This window comes from Hakea prostrata, chromosome 2 (genome assembly GCF_041222555.1).
Source record: "Hakea prostrata isolate BN-2017 chromosome 2, UWA_Hpros_2, whole genome shotgun sequence".
Lineage (NCBI taxonomy): Eukaryota > Viridiplantae > Streptophyta > Magnoliopsida > Proteales > Proteaceae > Hakea > Hakea prostrata.
Genome location: NC_142601.1, coordinates 1171617 through 1193007, shown reverse-complemented (window position 1 = coordinate 1193007; position 21391 = coordinate 1171617). Strand labels below are relative to the sequence as shown.

The 21391-nt window shown below is 39.8% G+C and overlaps 1 protein-coding gene across 2 annotated transcripts in view; it reads right to left on the bottom strand.

Annotated features, from left to right (window-relative positions):
- The window catches only part of LOC149023178 (mediator of RNA polymerase II transcription subunit 33A-like), an 88707-nt gene that overhangs the window by 13025 nt on the left and 54291 nt on the right, over positions 1–21391 (bottom strand). The window contains exons 9-10 of one of the 2 annotated variants that reach the window (XM_089143737.1): positions 17793–17954; positions 2893–3562 (exon numbers count right to left, since the gene is read on the bottom strand). In XM_089143737.1, coding sequence (XP_088999863.1) covers positions 2893–3562; positions 17793–17954 — 832 coding nt within the window. The remainder of the gene's footprint in view (positions 1–2892; positions 3563–17792; positions 17955–21391) is intronic. The other variant, XM_089143738.1, reaches the window with a different exon arrangement.

Genomic DNA, 21391 nt, shown 5'->3' with positions numbered 1-21391 from the left:
TATTGCAGAAGCCTTGTCTAGTTTAAAGTGGACAACTGCTATGACTGAAGAGTTGTTAAATGATAACCATACTTGGGATCTGGTATCGCTGCCTCTTGGCAAAAAGACCATTGGGTGTCAGTAGGTGTATGCTGTCAAGGTTAATCCTGATGGCAACATTGCTCGTTTGAAGTCTCTATACAAGTTGAAACAATCGCCCTGGGCATGGTTTAATCGCTTTACTTCCACTGTGCTTGGCTTTGGACTAACTCATCATAATGGCAAACATTTGTCTTTCTAACTCTTTTTCTTTTCTTTTCTTTTCTTTAGTGCTGGAGATTTATTGCTTGTTGTCTACGACTCTATGTTGATGATATTGTTATTAGTTATTAATGGTGACATCTCTACCAAGAATTGATAAATTGGAAGTCATATTTGCACAAGCAGTTTCAGACTAAAAACTTCTAAGACCAAAGTAATTTTTGGATATAGATGTTGCTCAATCAAAGAAAGAGATTTTCTTGTCACAAGGAAAGTGTGTGATTGTTTTTTCATTTGATACTAGGATGCTGGTTCTCAACCTTCAAATACTCACGTGGATCCAAATGTAAAGCTTATGCTAGAAGATGGAGTTATTCTTGATGATCTGAAGAGGTATAAAAGGCTTGTTGGTAGCTTGAATTATCTCATTGTGACTCGACTTAATATTGCGCCTATGGACCGTGTTGTGAGCCAATTTCTAACTGCTGCTTGGTATTGACGTATCTCAAGAAGGCTCCTTGGCAGTGGACTACTTAACAAAATTCATGGTTATAGAAGTAGAAGAGTTGAAGGTTTTTCCATGCAAATTGGGCAGGATCACCAATTGATAGGAGGTCAACTATGGGCTATTGTACTCTCATTGATAGTAACTTTGTATCCTGGAAGAGTAAGAAATAGGTGTTGTGGCTAGGTGATGAAGACATCACACTCCCACCCAGCACTCATCACTACCAGAGGCAGAGGCGACGGAAACTTTCGGTTTGCTTCGGCTATTAGGAAAGGGTCATCTAGACCCTTAGGACCATGGTCTACACGATGTCTTTTTTACATTAGTACTAGAATTTATTAGATTATTTATTGCAACGGTAGTTTAGGGAATTTCTTTATATCTTGGGGATCATGGGATTTTATTCTGTTGAGGGGTTACTTTAGGAAACCTTTTTCCTTTAATTTACAAACCACCAGCAAGGCACAAGAAAATTGAAAGCAGTGGCAGCCTTCCAAAGACAGCAACAGTCCCCCCTACTCTTCAGTGAGTCTCCTTCTCCTCCTTTTGCTTCAGCTTCTTGTCTAGAAAATTCCCCCATTCTCTCTCTCCTCTATCAAGTCCTTTTTCAAATTATTAAAATAAAATAAAAGAAAAGAAAAAGAAAGAAAGAAAGAAAGAAGAGAAAAAAAAGAAAGAAAAGAAAAAGAAACAACCTAATTTCTTCTCTTTCAAAACCTCACAATATCCCCTGTTTCTGAAGATAGTTTCTCCCCTTTGTTTCTTATTTTCTCTTCTTCTCCAACCCATACATCAGTGTCTGTTTTCTGCTGGAGTCTTCTATCCTTTCTTTTAGCTCTTTCTCTTTACTCCCCTAACCCACAGCAGTAGCACCTCCTGCCAGGAATCCTTTTCTTACCTCTTTCTTGGTACTCTTTTTTCCTTCTGTTGAACATCATATTGGCAGAATTATTTTCTGCAATCATTATTTTAGTAATCCTTGATTTACCTCACTATTTATCTTCACTTTCTAACATTTACAGTAATACTGCCCCATTCTTACTGTTTTGTTTTTGGAGTTGCTGCCGTCCTATTCTAGCCTAAGAATATTTGTTGATGCCTTTGTTGGTTGGCTTGGTTTAGGAGTTTGTTATTTTATCTTTTTACATTGGATGTAACACTTGCTTCTATATTGAATGAAATATTGATCATTATGACTTTGCCGGAGTTTTATTACTTCGAATGTAATGCCTCTAACCCCCTTGCCTAGTTGCATCGATTGATCACATAAGAATTCTGACTTGTCTCCTTGGGTCTTTTAAGAATCTTGCACTTTTACTTATATTATTGATAGCTGAATTTTTTTAATTCCGTACTGTTCCTTTAGTGTTAATCTAATTATGTGCTGCACAAATCCCCCCCCCCTAATCCCTCATAGTGTTTTGGTCATAGGATCCTGTTCTTTGTAGAATGCCCTAATTTCTAGGGCTGTCCTACATCACTAGGTCAAGTGCAGATTCTTGAGTAAAAAGCTCTGGAACAGGTCACTCATGAGTTGATAAGGATTAGGCAATTATTGCGAAAGCTTGGCTTTGGTTATGATTCATCTATGCCAGTATTATGTAATAATTAGGTTGCTATTCACATAGCAATAAATCCTGTGTTTCATGGCTATATTGAAGAGCAACTGGTTGATTTTTTCACAAAATCTTCAGGGACTTCAAGAGTTAATTAAATCTTAACAAGCTGGGTTTAACCTCTGTGCTCAGCTTTAGGGGGAGTGTTAGAAAGTAGGGTTTAAGGGTACAAGTGGAAGAAGAAGAGTATCTCAAGTTAGTGCCAAGCTCTAACTCAAGAACTGGGTTTCCTTGTTTAATTTGGATTTTGTTTCTATTTCTAGTTTTCCTAATTGGGGTTGTAGTCCTATATTATTCTATAAACAAAGGATTGGTTATTGGAGAGCCTCATAAGCTCACATGAGGCCTCCTTGGCTATTGCAAACATTCTTCTTCTCTTCTTCATCTTCCTCTCTCAATTTCTCTGCAGGGAACTCAACAAGCTTCTTTTTCCTTTCTTTTTTTTTTTTGGGGTGATGGAGGGAGGGAGGGAGGGAGGGGAAAGAAGGGAGAAGTGGTTGATGCTATAACCAAAAGTCATCAATATACCTGTAGTTAAGTCCCGAGATGAAAGTTTACCATGTGCACAGGCTGATAAAACTGCCTCAAGAACATAAGGTATTGCTTCCAAAACCTCCCATGCAGGGAGCATGGGTCTCTGATAACCATCTTCTCCACTATTCACAGGGGACCCGCTAATGCTGCTGCTTGAAGGTGTTGAGTTACCAGACAATGTCCCACCCTTGGTCATTTTCCAATAGATCATATTTAAGATCTTATTGGCAACTTGGTGAACTGGATTACCACTACAGAGGCCAGAGAGAGTTGAAGCTATACACGCTTGGTTGTAAGAATACCAAGCTCGTAATTTTGGAAAGGAGTCAATGTATACAGGAGGAGCTGGTGATGATTCTAGCAGGTGGGCAACTTTATTAGTTCTATCCACAGAAGCAGAACTGTGTGACGCACTGCGACTGTTCCGTAACAACAATAGATATTCCAGGGTAAGCTCAGATCCTGTGGATCCTCCTCGTTCTGTGATACAGTGCTCATGAGGAGGTCTATAGAATTTCCACAACCGAAGAAGAAAGAGAAATGCACATGAAAACACCGTGTAAGCTGAGATCTCATCACCCACGCTTGATTTGTGACTTGAGGTTGGAATAAGTGACCCAAAAGCCTCACAAAGTGGCATTATAGCTGCAGCAACTTCAGGGACCTGTAGAAACAAAGTTTAGGCTCATCAGAATGTATGCGTTGGAATATCAACAAAAGCATAAAACATATTATATTTGGATTGTAATATTAGATGATCATAAGTTGATCAAGAAGTACCATATCCAAAAATCACATATGCTGAAACCACTAACCCAACTAGGGAACAATCTGCACAAAGAACTCAATTGATCCTCAGGATTCATTGACCTCTTTTTCTATTGAATATCTAACACCCCCACTTGCAGACATGTAAATATGAAGTTAGCTGGCATGTAAACATGAAAATAAGATGGTTAGCAACTTCTTCTTTTTTCTTTTTCTTTCTTTTTTTTTTTTCTTCTTTTTTTTTTCTTGTATTCTTTTCAGTGAAGGAAACAAGCTGACATTTAAGCCATCATGATCACTACAATACAGATACTGCTCAACAAGAACGAAACTTTCAGATGACATTAACACCAAAGAAATACCATAACTAGTATCAGAAGTAATAAAAGCATTATGATGAATCTATAACTATCTCTTTGAACATGACAAATATCCCTGATGACAACGTAATACAAGAAGTCAACAACTCAGCTTTACCCAAACTAGATGCGGTTGCCTACATTGATCCAACCAAAACAACGTACAGGAAACAGAGGCCTAAACAAGAAAAGGGAATAAAGAGATGAGGAAAAGCCTATGACTGTGACACGACATCCAGTCATATTCTAGTGAGGGAAGGAAGGCTAGTAATTATGTGGATGATTAAAGAGATCTATAAGAGAGGAGGGATTAGTGCACGGTCAGAGATCTCACGAGAACTGCGTTTTTTGGTTTGGCAACAGGAGATGTAGGTTGATACCAGAAAAGTCCTCCAACTTGATTGAGAACTCGGTTTTGGAAATTGGTTTGACCCGGGATCTCGGTCCAACCAAGGCCTTTTTTTTATGAAACTCAATCTAGTCGAGGCAACATCCAGTCTCGTCTCAACTCTCTCTCGCTACTCTCACCTACTATCTCTACAACAAGCTCCAAAGGGTGATTCGGGTCAGATTTTTTGCTTGGTTCTCATTGAATCTTCTCTGCAACACTCCTAACCAAGGTTTAGCAAATCTAAATCAACAAAACAAGAACAATCAAGGCCATTTGAAGAAGTTCTTCAAGCAAGGTGAAAATTTCCCCCAAATTTGATTTTTTTCCACATACTATGTTCTAGAGTAGGTCTTTCAGTGTGGATTATATATATGTTTAACAACTTGCTATGATCTACACTTTCATGGAAAAAAGTTCATTTTTTGAATTTTTGGATTTAAAAATAAAATTTCTAAGAAAATAGAATTAAGAGAATATGAAACTCATTGTGTGTTAAGTCCATTAGAAGGGCTACAACCTCATGGAGTCAATAAGTTTTTTGATGTATCTTATCACTTGGTTTTCATTTATATGCCCTAATGGTTATGTATTTCATGTTTTATAACCTTGCATGTCCATTTATGCATCATTGTGGTTTCAAACTTAGGGCAAGCTAGATCTCATACATAAGGTTGTTTTCTCACAAATCTAAGGCCATGATTGTGTTTAGAAGGCCTAAAAAAGGCTAAATACCAACTTTGAGCCCAACCTAACCCTCAAAACCCCCCAAGATGGGCCATCAAGTACACTTGAGTCACACCCTCGAGATTTACCATATCTTGCCCGATATCTCACCAACTTGAGCGAGATCAATCTCAGTTTTTCTCAAGAGCGGGATCTTAAACCTTGGACTAGTGTAAGATCTGTGGGAAGTCAAAGCAAGGAATTCTTGGTCTCTGTTGGGTTACACCAAGGATCTACATTAATCCCTTGTCAAACTGCACTAACCATGGTTGACCAAACCAAGAGCATGCAAAACATGGTCACTTAGTGAATGTTATTTACTAAGAATGTTATATTGGTGGATGAGACTATACAAGGGGTTAATTGGACACTAGATGTTTAAAGATTAGCAGAATGACGTGTACAATCTGCAGACAAATAGATATCAAGAAAGGGGAAAAAGGATAATGCTTCAAAGGAATTTAAAATGGATGACCAAAATGGAGAGATGCATTTGGAGTACCATGTGGCCATATATCCCCTTAAATATCAAAGCAAAATTCTATAGGCCTATTGTATATATGGAAAATGATGTATGGGCTGAACGTAAGAAGTTATAATTAAGTATCATATTGAGAAGCTATGTGTTGTAAGAATCGATTATGGTAGAATGGCTTGAAATAGATTAGTGTGATCTCAAGCCCTCTATTTATAATAAAGTGGAAAGAACACTATTACATAAATACCTTTACTTGGGTAACAAGAAATAGAAAATTAGATGAACAAAAACTCTAATAGAGTTGAACTCCTAGTAGAACTCAACCAACACTCCCCCTCAAGTTGAGGCATAAATATTAGTCATGCCCAACTTGCCTACAATAGGAAGGAAATCCTTCCTTCAAACCCTTAGTGAAAATATCTGTCACTTGATCTCCACACCTCACAAAAGGCATGTAGATGAGCCCTCGTTCCAGCTTTCCTTTGACAAAAAACCTGTCAATTTCAATGTGTTTAGTTCGATCATGTTGCACAAGATTATTGGCAATACTAATGGCAACCTTGTTGTCACAATATAACATCATAGGGTTTTGAACTTGGACTCCAATATCTTCCAGTAAGCCTTTCAACCATAGTAGTTCACAAACTCCATGAACCATAACTCTATATTCAGCTTCGGTACTGGATAAAGCTACCACATTTTGTTTCCTACTTCTCCAAGTAGATTACCTCTAACAAAGGTACACTCATGGAAGAAAATTCGATCAAAATGGTCGAAATTTCGATCGAAATGCCTGCAAAAATCCAAATCGAAACGAAATGTAGTAGTAGGCACGAAATGTATCCATATCGTTTCGTATCGACCGAAATTTCGGTCGATATTTCGGCCCGATATGAAACGACACTTCTACAGGTTATAAAATACCCAAAATCGAGTCATTTCGACATTTCGACGCTATTTCGACATTTCGAGCAATATCGCCCTCTGCATTTCGACCTCATTTTGAAATTTTTGCTGATTTCTCTTGCTTTCATCCCATTCTACACCTAATTTCTAGTATTCCATTTCCTTCAAACACTTGATTTGCTCCTCCATTTGTGCATTTTCTCAAATCTTGCAAGGTGAGTAACCAACTTCCTCATTTTTTGATTTTTGTTTCATTTGGGCCTTAAATCATGTTAGATTGCTTCCAAATTTATATATGTTTACTTTAGAGTGTTGATCTATGAATTTGTAGTGTCAAAATTATTTTTTGATTCTTCCTACTATTTTTTTTTATTCTCTGTTATTAAAAATTGTTCACTAAATTATGTATATTGTTAAAAATGTATATGAATAGTACATGTATAAGCTTCAAATGAATGTATGTGAGAGTTGAGACACCATATTGCTGTGATGGTGTTGAATTAATTTTTTTTCTTCTGTTAATTATGTAATTTTACTGTATTTAATATAAATTTAAATAATTAAAAATATATATTTAAATATTTAAAAAAACAATTAATTTCTGTTTTAAATTTAAAAATAAGAGAATATTAGTGGAAGCATGTATGCAATTTTGAGCATGTTGTGGATATTTTTAAGATAGTTAGTGTGTATTTTATATATTTTAAAATTATTTATATATTAAAAAATACTTATATAGTTATAAATATATTTTTTTATATTTAAAAATAGGAGGTTATTATTAGAAGCATGTATGTCATTTTTGGAGCATATTGTGGAGCTTTTCAAAATACTTAGTGTGTGTTTCTTGTATCAGGCACTCTATTTTAAAGATGTCAGACATAGCTTGGGATCATGGGAGGCCACTGACAATTGATAAGAGGAAGAGCGAGTGTAATTACTGCAAGAAACAAATAGGAGGTGGGGCCACTAGATTGAAGGTGCATCTAGCTGGTGGCAACAGGGATGTAACAGGGTGCCCAAAGGTGCCTGTAGAGATCAAGAGGGCAATGGCCTTATATATTAGTGGTGGAAAGCAAAAGAGGAAAGAGAAGAGATCACAAAGGGATGAGTTCGAGGATGCCTGCTTAGATGACCTTCCAGATCCTGAGGATTATGGTAGGGATGAGCCAGGAGACAGTGACCCTGATCCAGAGGCCGATCAGCTGAGGAGGGCAATGATGATGAGTAGGGAGCAACAAAGGATTGATGACATCAGAAGGCAACAGAGGGGTCAGGGTTGTGGGTCCTTTAGAGAGCCAGTAGGTATGGGAGGCACAGGTGGCTCCCAAGTCCCTATGAGGAGGTCTCAGAGTGTGAGGCAGGAGGCTCCTATCCCACGGGCCCCTACAAGGGGTCGAGCTTCCTCAGCACATCCTACAGATCCGGATCTTGAGATCCTTCGCAATGATCAGGCCCTATTTGCGAGGCCTGAGCATAAACAGAGAAAGTTGAAGCACTTATGGGGGAGTGTGAAGGAGAAAGTGGGGATGGCTTACTCCAAATGGGCGCATTACCATAGTGTTCCAGCACATACAGCCCAGGGGCCCTACTACAAAGATATGATTGAGCAGATAGGCATGGCTGGGAGTGGTGTACAAGGCCCCACTCCATATGAGATATATAATGTGTATTTGCCTAAGCATAAAGAGGACATAAATGAGTACATTAAGGGATTAAAGCCCATGTGGAATCATTATGGAGTGACTCTGATGGCTGATGGTTGGACTGGTCCCACTAGACAATCCATCATCAATTTCATGTTGAATTGTGATGGGAGGACAGTGTTCCTTAAGTCAATAGATGCATCCGGTGAGAAGAAGGATGCAAAATACATTTACAAATTACTGAAGCAAGTGGTGAAGGAGGTTGGAGTGGAAAATGTAGTTCAAATTGTGACTGATAATGGCTCCAACTACAAGAAAGTTGGGTTGAAGATGCAGGAGAACTCCATGTATCTAAAGTCTAAACATATAGTATTAATTTTCATTTGTAAATACATATATTTACATTACACATATACATGTACACTTTATAACTTTGTATTGATGGCTTGATGCCTTGATGGATGGACAGATATAGGCTCTTTTGGACTCCTTGTGCTGCTCGCTGCATTGACTTAATGTTGAAGGAGATTGGAAAGGTCAAGCTTGTGAAGAATACCGTGGACCAAGCTCGACATGTTAGCACCTTCATATATAACCACACCTATGCATTAAGGATGATGAGGGACAAGTGTCAGGGTGAGTTAGTGAGGCCAGGCATAACCAGATTTGCTACTAATTGGATAGCACTGCAGAGCTTTGAGAGTAGGAAGACTGGCCTTAGGAGTATGTTTGCATCAGAGGAGTGGTTTAACTGGGAGGGTTCTTCATCAGTAGGAGGAAGGAGAGCTCAGTTGACTATCCTTGATGAGACTTTCTAGCACAATGTGAGGATAGTGGTGAAGATGCTTGAGCTTGTGGTGAATGTGTTGAGGATGGTAGATCAGCAAAGAAAACCTAATCTACCACACATATTTGCTGCAGTAGATAGGATGAAGCAGCAAGTTGCTCAGGTCCACCCACGCGGCAACAAGAAAGTCCTTCAAATCATCAATAGTAGATGGGAGTCTATATTGCAGCATCCACTGCATAAGGCTGGAAAATTGTCAAGTCTAGTATTTAATTTAATTTTCATTATGTTATCACACTATTAAGCATTAACTATTCCCTTTTATGACATACTTTTTCTTACACAACATACTATTTAAATCCCAAGTACCATTACAAGGACAATCTTGGGATGAGGCAAGATTTGATGGATGTTGTCCAAACTGTAGTGGAGAAGTTTGAACCGGAAACAGCTAAACATGCAATCATCCTTATGGAGATAAGATAGTGATTTGAATCATTTGATATTCACAATTCGTAGTTTTATACTAAGTCATTAACCTAGTAACTAGTTATTGTTTTTTCTCTTTATATATTAGATAAAGGCTTTTATAGATGCCACTGGGAGCTTCGGTCGTGCTGTGGCCGTATCGGGACGGGAAACCGCCCCTCCGGGTAAGTTCATTCATTTATTTCATTATACATTTAATTATTATATTCTATCTTTAATTTAGTTATTTAAGCATTAAAATGACTTGGAGTCTATGTTTGTTGTAGCTGAGTGGTGGTTACAATTTGGACGTGACTCACACCACTTAAGTGTGATTGCAAGCAAAGTGCTCTCCCAGACATGTTCTGCCAATGGTTGTGAGCAAAATTGGAGCACCTTCAGCCTCATTCACTCGAAGAGGCGCAACCGATTGGGTGTGAAGCGTCTAGAGGACCTTTTCTAACTACACCATAATATGAGACTGAGAGAGGATCATATTAGACAGGGGATGGATACAGAGAGCACCAACATCGAGTTGGCTGACATATTTGAGATGGATGATGATGATAACCCAGTAGTTGACTGGATCAGGGATAGTGGAGACGGATTGCTGGATGAGGATGGAGGTCTTCCCAATAGTCGAGTTGCGAGAGGAGATGGGGGCTGATGTGGGGGACTTCATGGCCCAGGAGGGGAGGCCACATGCAGAGCCCGCCCGTCCCTTCGTGCCACACCCTAGTGCATCCACCTAGAGTGAGGATTTGATTTTCTGGTCCGACACTGAGAATGAGGTGACTCAGGCCTCCGGCGATGACGACGATGGTGGTGATGATGACGGGGATGATGGAGGGGATGAGGAGGGTGTGGGACCTCGTGATCAGGATTCAGCTGATCCTAGGGAAAGACCACCACACCACCACCAGCAAGACGTGAGAGTCAAGGGGGGGAGGACGACCACCGAGATTCACAGGAGAGAGTCAATTCACCCACGTGACACAGGATTCAAACCATACTGGAGCTACATCTCGAGGCAAAAATGTTTCCTCTACATATTCGAGGAAGGGGAAGGGGAGACAGCACGACTGGAGCACAGAGCACACGCCATCATATGGGTCCTACCGTCCATCCGATGCCGAGAGCTTGGTGGGATCTATGAGATCGATGAGCATTGATGATGCTAGAGACGACTCCACCTCCAGAGGATCCGGATGGCATAGGCCTGCAGAGTCCTCATATGATACTGCTTGTGGAGAATATTGGTTCTACCGAGTCGATTTATGGTTATGGTCCTTATGGACCATATGGTGTCCCTCCTGGCTATCAGATTCAGGGTCAGGCCAGTCAGCCACGACTGGAGCCTTATGGTTATGGAGCGGCCTATGGAGCTTATGGTGTCCCTCCCACCGTCGATTATCAGAGTCAGCCACTGGGACCTTATCAGATCCTTATCCTTCTCCAGAGAGCCAGAGGCAGGGTGCTCTTTTATTTGTTGAGCAGATCTTCCACACTATTCCACAGCCACAAGGCCCACCACCACCAGTTCCTTTGGAGATTCACAACTTCCCACCGTTAGGGAATCTTATGCATGTGGATGAGGCCACATACAAAGGTGCAGTTCTTGACTATGTCCAAAACTATATGGGGTGGGGGCAAACATCATGGGAGTTATATTGTCATTTGTATGAGGTGCAAACGGAAAAGGGAGACTTTGAGGCTTGAATAGAATAGACTTGTAAGTAATAACATTCCAGCTTCTTCTCTGATTCATGTACCATATACTTGGAATGTTGGATGTTACATTTTCAGTAGTTTTTTAGTAAACTAGTAGTTTTATAGTGTTTATTATGCTTGAAATAGCTAGTATGCAAAAATCCAAATCAATTTGAGTGCATTTGAGGCTCGAAATTGAGTTTTCAAGAATCAGGAAAAAAGTATCCAGTTTCGGTGAAACCTCGAAATTTCGACATTTTCCAAGGTCGAAATGTTCATATCGATCGAAATTTTTACCTTGGGTACACTAACCTGAAATTGACATCCTGTTAGGAGATCCAACCCAGTCTGCATTAGTGTATGCTTCTACTCTTAGATTATCAGTGGGTGACAAAAAGTATTCATTTTCTAGGAGTTCCCTTCAAATATTGTAGTATTCTGTAACAGGCCTTCATATGAGCTAAATATGAATAACGCATGAACTGGCTCACTCTCCCCACGACATAAGAAATGTCTGGCCTGGTGTGGGACAAGTAAATAAGCTTCCCTACCAGCCTTTGGTATATTCATTTGTCCACTAGTTCTCCCTCTGTTTCCTTAAGTTTAGCTATAGATTTAATAAGGGTATCAACTGCTTTACACCCCAACATTCACACTTTTGATAATAAATCTAAGACATACTTTCTTTGGGATAGGTATATACTATGTGGGAATTTCATATAGACTTCTTCCTCGAACTTCCCATGTAAGAAGGCATTTTTTACATCAAATTGGTGCAAGTTCCAGTCTTTGTTCACAGCCACAAACAACAGAACTCTGACAGTGTTCAGTTTCGCAACAGGGGCAAAAGTCTCTCAATAATCAATCCCATAAGTCTGGGTAAACCCCTTTGCAACTAGTCTAGCCTTCAACCTATTGACTGGTCCATCCATATTTCGTTTTAACCACAAACACCCATTTGCAGCCCACATGTTTTTTTCCCGGAAGAAGTGTAACCAGCCCCCAAGTATCATTTTTCTTCATTGCCTACATTTCCTCTACCATAGCTGCCTTCCATCTCTTATCGGCATAGTTTTCCTGCCAACTTTTAAGAACAGATATAGATGATAAAGAGGATATAAAAGCACGAAAAGAGTCAGACAAACAGTCATAAGAAACATATTTAACTATGGGATGTCAAATATAAGATCTAACTCCTTTTTTAACAGCAAAAGGAAGACCAAAAGAAGATACCTCAGGGGGAACATTAAAATCTGATTCTAAAGCAGGAGATTGAAGTGGTAACGTGTCACCTTTCTCCACCTGCTTTGTCCTATTATAATTCTTCCTCAAATAAGTTTGCACCTCCTCATTCTGGTCAATCTTGTTTTAAAAGACCTCAATAGTGTGCCTTATAGGAGTGGTCTCCCTTTAACCAGGTTCTTCACATGGTTAAGAAAACAGAGGGGGAGAATTAGAATCCTCAAGTATATTGGCCGAAGTCTCTCTTGGTTAGGAAACTCTTCTTGAACTCCTAAGTTGTGTTGTGGTGGTGTGTTCTTGATAGAATTGATCCCACAGCTACCTCCATTTTACTCGAGTTCTTATGTCCAGAGGAACTAGATAACCCACCATCTTCTTAATTGATAATAGAATTTTTTTTCTTCATCATGCCAATGCTCTATTGGAAGATCCAGTAAATAAACCCAAACTAACTTTGATGAAGATTGTGCCGCATAACCATTAAAATACGGCTTCCAACGCTGAAACCATAACAATTTCGAGTCCACTTTCAAGGGGCTCGAACGCCAAGCCGTTGTCATGTATTCTCATACCCGAATTGAAAAATGACATCACTTCCTAAAGAATGTAGAAAAACGAGTGATAAGCCCCTAATCACCAAGGTGTACAAAAGAAAAAAGAAGAGGGACTACATGATGCAACCTACAGCTACTACAAGGGATACAACTGAAAAGAAGACAGCTGGCAACACCTAATTGGACAGCAGCCACTAACTTGTTGTAGACAGAGGAGTAGAAGGGATCATCCAGTTGGCATCAGTTGAATGGCTGATGTTGGAAGAATTGGTTATGTGAAGGGAGTTTGTTAGGAGTCTGAAAAGTATGTAAGGGGAGAGAGGTGGGAGAAAAAAAAGGGGGGAGAAAATAAGAGTAGCAAGCAGAGCTTGCGAGGCAGAGGGAAGACCTCTCAGGTGTAGTGAGTATGTGGTGTTATCAGTTGCAGAATTAGTTGTTTAGCTTCTTATTTCCAAGAACTGAATATCAGTGAATAGAGATAGAGTTGTATATATTCTTATTGATGATTCAGAACTATGCATTGAAATGAATATCATTCTGTTGCTATTTTCCCTATTTGAAGTCTGTAGATATCGATAGAATGCTGTGTTTATCTTTGATGTTGGAAGAGTTAAGATCGTGATTCAGGGGGTCCTAACAACTTGGTATCAGAGCCCCAACGATCCCAGGGAGGTGCCATGACATTGTCAATGTTTTCCGGTGATGGCAGTGCCTGGAAATGGTTGATAGAAGTATTGTTATTCTGTTGGGCAAATCACATCGTGTACGAGCAGCAACTGAGCGTGGCTCTCCAACATCTGGATGGAGAAGCCTTAGAGTGGGTTTACCAAAACATTGGCTACTGTTCGATTGGACACACTTCAAAGCAGCTCTGCAACAAGGTTTCGGTGAAGGGAAGACGCTGGATTCAAGCTCGGTTGCGAACTCCCATCAGATGGAAATCGATGCTAAGGAACACGATAAAGAATCCAAAGTTTACGCTGAGAATGGCAGAGAAATGAAGCCTTAGCAGCGCAAGAATGAGACAGCCGGTGGTGACTCAGAATTTTCCTCGCCAAGCTTGGAGAAGAGAGAAGCAGAGAGGGAGAGGAGCATGTATCAATACCTACCAGACTAAAGCAGCAGCAGCGATAAATCATACCGCTCGATCAACGGTCTGCGAAGAGAAGAGGAATCGAGGGAAGCCAAGATCACATGGCGGAAGACTTCAGGTGACGACAGGTTCGCAAGATAGGAAGAAGAAGACGATGGAGAGTTCGGGTTTTTCGAATTGGTTCGGTTCACATCAAACCGGTTCGTGGGTTTGATCCAAACCAAATGGGCCAAAAATCGTATTTCTTGGGCCACATTCAGCTATGCTTTGACTCACACATTGGGCTCAAACAAACCCAATACAACGATTGGACCGCTAGACCCCCAAAGAAACCACCTTGGGCCCAACCTATTTCATTAAATCCAAGCCCATCCTATTGCATTAACCAACATCCTTAGCCACTAATTTCAAGTGGTTAGGCTCAACCCAACATCCTTATCTACAAGCAACACTGGGCCCAACTCATTCTATTAAGCCCACCCATTCTGTTAACCCAATACCCAGCCTATCCTTTTACACTCATGGGTTTAAGTGGCTGCACCCCACCGAATTAAAAGACCCACTCTGGGCTTGGCCCATTTCATCACAACACAACCCAATAGTTCTCATTTACAATTTGGACCCAAATCACTCAAACAAACCAAGACCCAACCCCAAACCCAGTACGAACCATGGTCTGACCGAACCACAAGAGGAGGAAGTGATCGTCTTCAACCTCAGGATATCAAAACAAAAAAAGAGGCGTCTTCAACCCCTGAACCTCACGATGGAAAGGGAGGCGGCGATGAAGGTACGACCTAATCAACTGCGGAAACCATCAACTTTTACCACCCTCTTGAGAAAGCCTTCGCATCTGATGCAAAACCCCAAGGCAGAGACGCAGCAATCGACACCGGTGAAGAAACCCACCTCTTCCGCAACAGCACCTGAACTGGAAACTCTGCCGGTGAAAATTAAGTGGAGAGGGCATCATTCCTTCACTGCTTGTGCCAGGAATTCTTCGACCAAAATCGCCTACCTTTACACTGGATTTCAGGCGGATATCCATTCTGAAGCATCGCTTCTTGCTCTTCGCTGCAACCACATATTCGTACTGGCAGCGTTGCACCTCTTAGGCCCCCATCCACTTGTCTATGATGTGTGGTATAGTGCTCAAGAGGGACCGAAGGCATCGCATCACCAGCTGCCCACCAATGATCCTTTTAATCCTTGGAATGGTATTCAGTCTCTTCAGAACCTTCAAAGCAGCTCACCGTTATCTCCTCTATATGAGGATTTGAAGACTGTATATGCATCTCCAAGTCGGGTTCATTTACACCTGGACTCAACAAAGGAAGTAGAAACAGTTCCTGCATACTCAGACAATTGTTTTGCAGTGGAGGATTTTGATTCCACACTTGATGCAGTGGTGTTGACAGAGACCATTGTGACTGTGTGCTTCTTCATGCACAGGATGGAGCAGCATTTCCCCCTGAAAGGCCCATGAATGATTGCAACTCTATCAATGTTATTTCCTCCTTGAAGATTGATGCTGACACTGGAAGAATCAAGAACTCTAAGCTTACTCTTTTCTCAGGATTTGTCAGTAATCACATGATTAGGGAAACAAATGCAACTGGTAGATCTCGATTTGGAAGTTTGTTGTCAAGTGGTAATTCTCCTTCTAAAACAGATAGGCTTTACATGAACGGTCCTGGAGGATGTGGAGAAGTTGCAGTAACTGTTTCTGGTGTTGCAGACTAAGTCTAAATATTTCTGTCACCTTGAGGACAAGGTGAAACTTAAGGGGGGAAGTGTTGATAAGCCCCTAATCACCAAGGTGTACAAGAGAAAGAAGAATAGGGACTACATGATGCAACCTACAAGCTACAGCTACTACAGGGGATACAACTGAAAAGAAGACAGCTGGCAACACCCAATTGGACAGTAGCCACTAACTTGTTGTAGACAGAGGAGCAGAAGGGATCATCCAGTTGGCATCAGTTGAATGGCTGATTGTGGAAGAATTGGTTATGCGCAGGGAGTTTGTTAGGAGTCTGAAAAGTATGTAACGGGAGAGAGGTGGAGAAAAAAAAGGGGGGAGAAAATAAGAGTAGCAAGCAGAGCTTGCGGGGGAGAGGGAAGACCTCTTAGGTGGAGTAGTGAGTATGTGGTGTTATCAGTTGCAGAATTAGTTGTTTAGCTTCTTATTTCCAAGAACTGAATATCAGTGAATAGAGATAGAGTTGTATCTATTCTTATTGATGATTCAGAACTATGCAACGAAATGAATATCATTCTGTTGCTATTTTCCCTATTTGAAGTCTGTAGATATCGATAGAATGCTATGTTTATCTTTGATGTTGGAAGAGTTAAGATCGTGATTCAGGGGGTCCTAACAACGACCATTGTAAGCTTTCACATTTGAACTCCTAAGTTGTGTTTAGTTGGGACAAGGCTTCTTGTTGTTGAACAAATGGGGAAAGAGGGATGGAAATTGAGATCAGAAATAGAAAATAGAAAAACGAAAAATGAAAGACGAAAAAGAAAGATCAATCATCAAAGGGCAAAATAGTCATTGCTCATGTTTTATTTCAGTTATTCTTTAAATTAGTAATTAAATCATCAAAGGGCTCACAATTTGGGGTCCAGTCAATGTTTTTTCTTTTATGGTAGAAGATCCCAGTCAACGTCTGAGTTATAAAGACCTAATTAAACTCTAGTATTTATATTTCCTAGTCTAGATCGGTTTCCAATTTCAGTTAAGAGTTCAGTTAGGAGTTCAAATCATATTAGAACTCTAGCTCATCATGTATCAATAAGCCCCTCAACTAAATGGGAAAGAAACCAATTTAGATAATTATTGAAGTTATTTTCAGTTTTGAGTATCTTTGTGGGTGTTTGCTGTGGCGACAATGGTTTTTTTTTAGTTTGGCAAGTTCAAGATTGAAGAAACACTAGCTTACGTCAACTTTGGTCAGAAAATGTCAAAAGAGTTGAGGGTTCTTTTAAGGTTCTTCGCAAAGTTAAGACATATCCTTGATACAGTCAAATAGCCAGTCTTGAAGAAGCGATTCCATTCACTCCAAAGCTCTACAAGGTTCCCATCTAGGTATCTGGTAGCTTACCCATTCTCCCTTCTCCTATCACCCTTTTTTCTATTTTCGGACTTTCCAAGACACCCTAAATTCAAAGTCAGATCTAGACCAATCTAGCCATCAAATTTGTCCCACATTTTAATACATCATCCCCCCAACTTTAGTGACCTTAAATCCCAGTATGACCCCATTCTGACCATCCAATTCCAAGATTAATATATTTTCTTGAATTCTCTTACTCCCTAAAACCCTTCCCCATCTCAAGGAATTCATCCCATATCTCTCACATGGGCCAAGTAATCCTTGGTAACCTTTGAAACCAAACCTACTACCCTGAAACCAAAACTAGCCATCCCATGTATGATTACTAGGCCATTCCACATTAAACACATCTTACCTGCAAAATCATCACATCAGAACCAATATCACAAAGACCATCCCATCGGTCATAATTGAAACTACAAGAAACCCTTTCTTGGTCCCAATTTGAGTTGGTTCTCTTAAAGATCTGGGAAGAACTGGCCCTCAATCAATTGAGGCCGCAATAACATGTATATGGTGATTTATAACAAAGTGTAGCACATTTGGTTTATCCAGAATTTATTATAGTTGGCTTTTAAAGAGACTGACAAAAAAAAATCCTACAAAACCTTAGAAGTGCAATGAAGTAACACAAAAAGGGATTCCCTTACCAAACCATGAAGAGAAAGAATATGCTCAGCATCAGCAGAGGATAACCCAAAAAGAATTGCATTTAGCATTGACATATAATCAACTAAATGACTTCCTGTTCCGGTAAAACTGGGGGGTAATGAAGGTGATAGAAGTTTGACTACAAAGCGCACCACATACTCCTGCAAAAGCAAAAAACAAGTTACAGCAAAATAAACGAAACTAAACTTTAGCATGCAATCTTGAGTTCAACATCAAAATTTCCATAATCAGCCAAAATTTCCACAGGTAATAGGATGGAAAATTGGACAAACAAAGTTCTGAACAAGAAGCTAAATCATTCGTATAAAAATAGTATATGTTGATTCCAAGTTCCAGACGCATAAGAGACGGAAGAATTGGAAAACTGGAAAGCATAGAATGAAATAGGCTCTACAACAACCTTATAAAAAAAGCTCAATATAAAGAAAGTACATTAAGACAACAATTATTTATGCTTCCTTCTTCATTTGTTTTCCTTTTCTTTCTTGGCTATCAAATGTAGCCTATACTAACAAGGAAACACAACCTAATCTTTAACCTATTAGGTAACCTAAAACTAACAACAAAGTAAAATAGACTCATAAAGTCCTAATCTGGGCACACAAAAAATCTTACTACTAGTTATAAAAGGTATATTTCCTTCCCGGAAGAGACTATCCTAACATAGCTAATATTATTGGTTCAGACTAGCAAAATCAGTTCAACTTAGAAAAACAAACAAATAAATAAACTAAGTATCTACTTAACCTGATTACTGAAGTTTTAGGCCCATTAGTTGGTAAATTACAAAGTAAACCCAGGGATCAAGGACCCAATACATATATAACCCAACTCTGGACTTATCCTAAGAAGCCCAGTTTGGTGATGAATGGGCATAAAAAGAAACACAACAGACATGCAACATATGGGTTGGGCGGCGTTACACTAGCTGGAAAAGAAAGGAATAGAAACAGTGCTTTAAAGAGTAGTGGGTTGGGTTACCAATTTCAGTCTCCAACTAGGCATTTGTTACACTCCAGAGTGCAAGAGAAATAGTGTTTTAAAGAGCAGTGAGTTGGGTAACCGATTTGAGTCTCCAACTAGGAGTTTGTTACACTCCAGAGAAGAAAACAGACAGGAGCTCTACATGATGAAGCTACTGTGAGGATGGAACGATGCCTCAATGCGAAGATTAAAAAAAGAGGCTTCTTGACTTAAGAGGGTGCCTTTCGATGACACCAGAAAGGATTCTACTTGTTCTGAATGTGGCAATTCGAACCCATGTACATTTTCGGTTCCTTTTTTTTTCCTCCTCTCCCATGGGTACGAATTCTAGAAGGGCAAAAGCCAATTATTGAAGGCTACTACAGCTCAAACTGATCGCAACTCTCAGCAGCAAGGGTTATCAGGGATAAAGAAGGAGAATGGGAGTTCAGGAAGGGGGTGGAATTGGAGGAAAAACGGTTTTTGTTTTTATCGTTGTCACAGAAAAAAATACAGGAAAGAGGAGCTGGAATGTGATGCAGCCTTGTGTAAGGGCCAAATAAACATAGATCTGGAGTCAAAACCAGCTCCAAGCCAAGAAAGGCTATTAAAGTTAGGTTCAGTTATAGAGTAAATGGATTTTGATAGGGTGGATTCAACTGGATCCCTAAAGCTAAGCTTGTGTTGCAGTGCTTATGGGTGTAGGTGAACATATGGGTTCATAGAGTAAGGGGAGATTTAGGGAAGTTTTCCAGCGAGAAAGGGGGTTTTCTAAATATAGGTCAAGTTGAGGTGATATGGGATAAACCTTCAGATGGGTTGGGAGAACTTAGCAAGGCTAGTACTAAGTGGAACTTGGATCAGACCTAGGGTTTACTAAGTAGGAGATGCTCAACAAGTTTCATCAAGTTAAAAGGTGAAATCTCAGGTTATAGTGTTGAAAGAACTGAGTGAATCCTGACTTTTGTCTGAAGGATACAGCAGGAGCTCTATTTATATTCAGAACTTACTAAATACAGAACAACTAAATATTTCAAGTGTGGAATCTTACAACGAAAAATAAAATCTTAGCAATTATACCCTAAACAAGGAAAACAAAAATATGGAGAGCAAACCTACTAAATCTGTATTAAATACTCCCCCTCAAGTTGGATCATAGATATTATACTCCCCCTCAAGTTGGATCATAGATATTATACTCCCCCTCAAGTTGGATCATAGATATTTATCAAAGATAGGAAAATCCAACCAATGGGAGATGTGGGATAAATTTCTTGAGATGGAAAACTAGGGTCTATAGGTGTCGAAATGTGTTGAAACTTGCAGGGAATGTAGCTAATAATACAGGGATATGATCCCCCCCCCCCCCAAAAGTTTGGTGGGTTTGGATGGCTAATTGAAAGATATTAAGGATCTTGACTTTAGGGTCTTGGGAAGCACAAAAATCAAAGAAATTAATTATATATTGAAATTGAATGGTCAGAACGGAGTCAAATTGGGATCTAAAGTTTGGATAGGTCTAACAGTTAGACTAGTGTAGATCTGACCTTCACTTTTGGGTATCAAGAAAATTCAAGAAAATAAAAAAAGAAGAGTACGATGGATGGCAGAAGAAGTGGGAAGGCTAGGGATGGGGTTGGGGATGATGTTCACTTACTTGGATAAGGTTCAAGACTGCTGTTATGGTTGAATTGCTGCTGGAATTGAAAAAAATTTGGTGAAATTGAAGAAGGAGATCTCACACAACTGTCATGACCTTCCCATGAAGCCATGGCTCGACTTGCCTTCAAATTCAGATTCAATTTCATTCAGTTCAACACTTCAACTTAAAGATTACATGGTTGGACAGCTTTATTAGTAGCCTCAAATAAGAAATAGAAAAGGGCTCTCAGTGGGTAAACCAACAAGAACTCTAACAGGCTTCTCCGAAACTAACTAAACTATACTCAACTATTCTTGACTAGGAACTCGACTCACACAAGAAGACTCCATAACTAACTCTAGAGGACTCCAATCCAAATTCTAGGAGCAGATATGAAGTCCTAAAAATAAGGATATTAAAGTGGACTCAATTTGTTGGATCCCAACATCTCTGAGAATCTCACGTAAACTAGGACTCCTAAATGAATGGCTAAATACTAATTAAAAAAATAAAATAAAAATGTACCTAAGGTCCAGACAACATCTTGGACATGATGGGTCCATACCTAACTGTCACAACTTGGAACAAAATTAATAAAATACCACTGGATCGAATTAGGTGTTTTTTTCTTTTTTATTTTATTATTATTTTTTTTTTTTGGGGGGGGGTGAGGGTAAGGGGGGAGTTGTTCACTAAGGTTTAAGTTCAAACTTGAAAATAGATGCCACCCAGTGGGAGGATTTTAAATTTGCCATATGGCACATTCTGCTCACTCGGCTGAAGGTGGTGGTAGCTACAACTACTGCAGACGACGTGAATCCAAAGAAAAAAGGGTACTTGTAAGAAATTGCTCATGCTTTGACGTTTGCACGTATGTCCCATCTCAATATTGGATTGATGTTATTCTCACCACCACCTATCTGATCAACCAGATGCTCTCTCGCACTATGATTTACCATCCCCTAAAGTTGT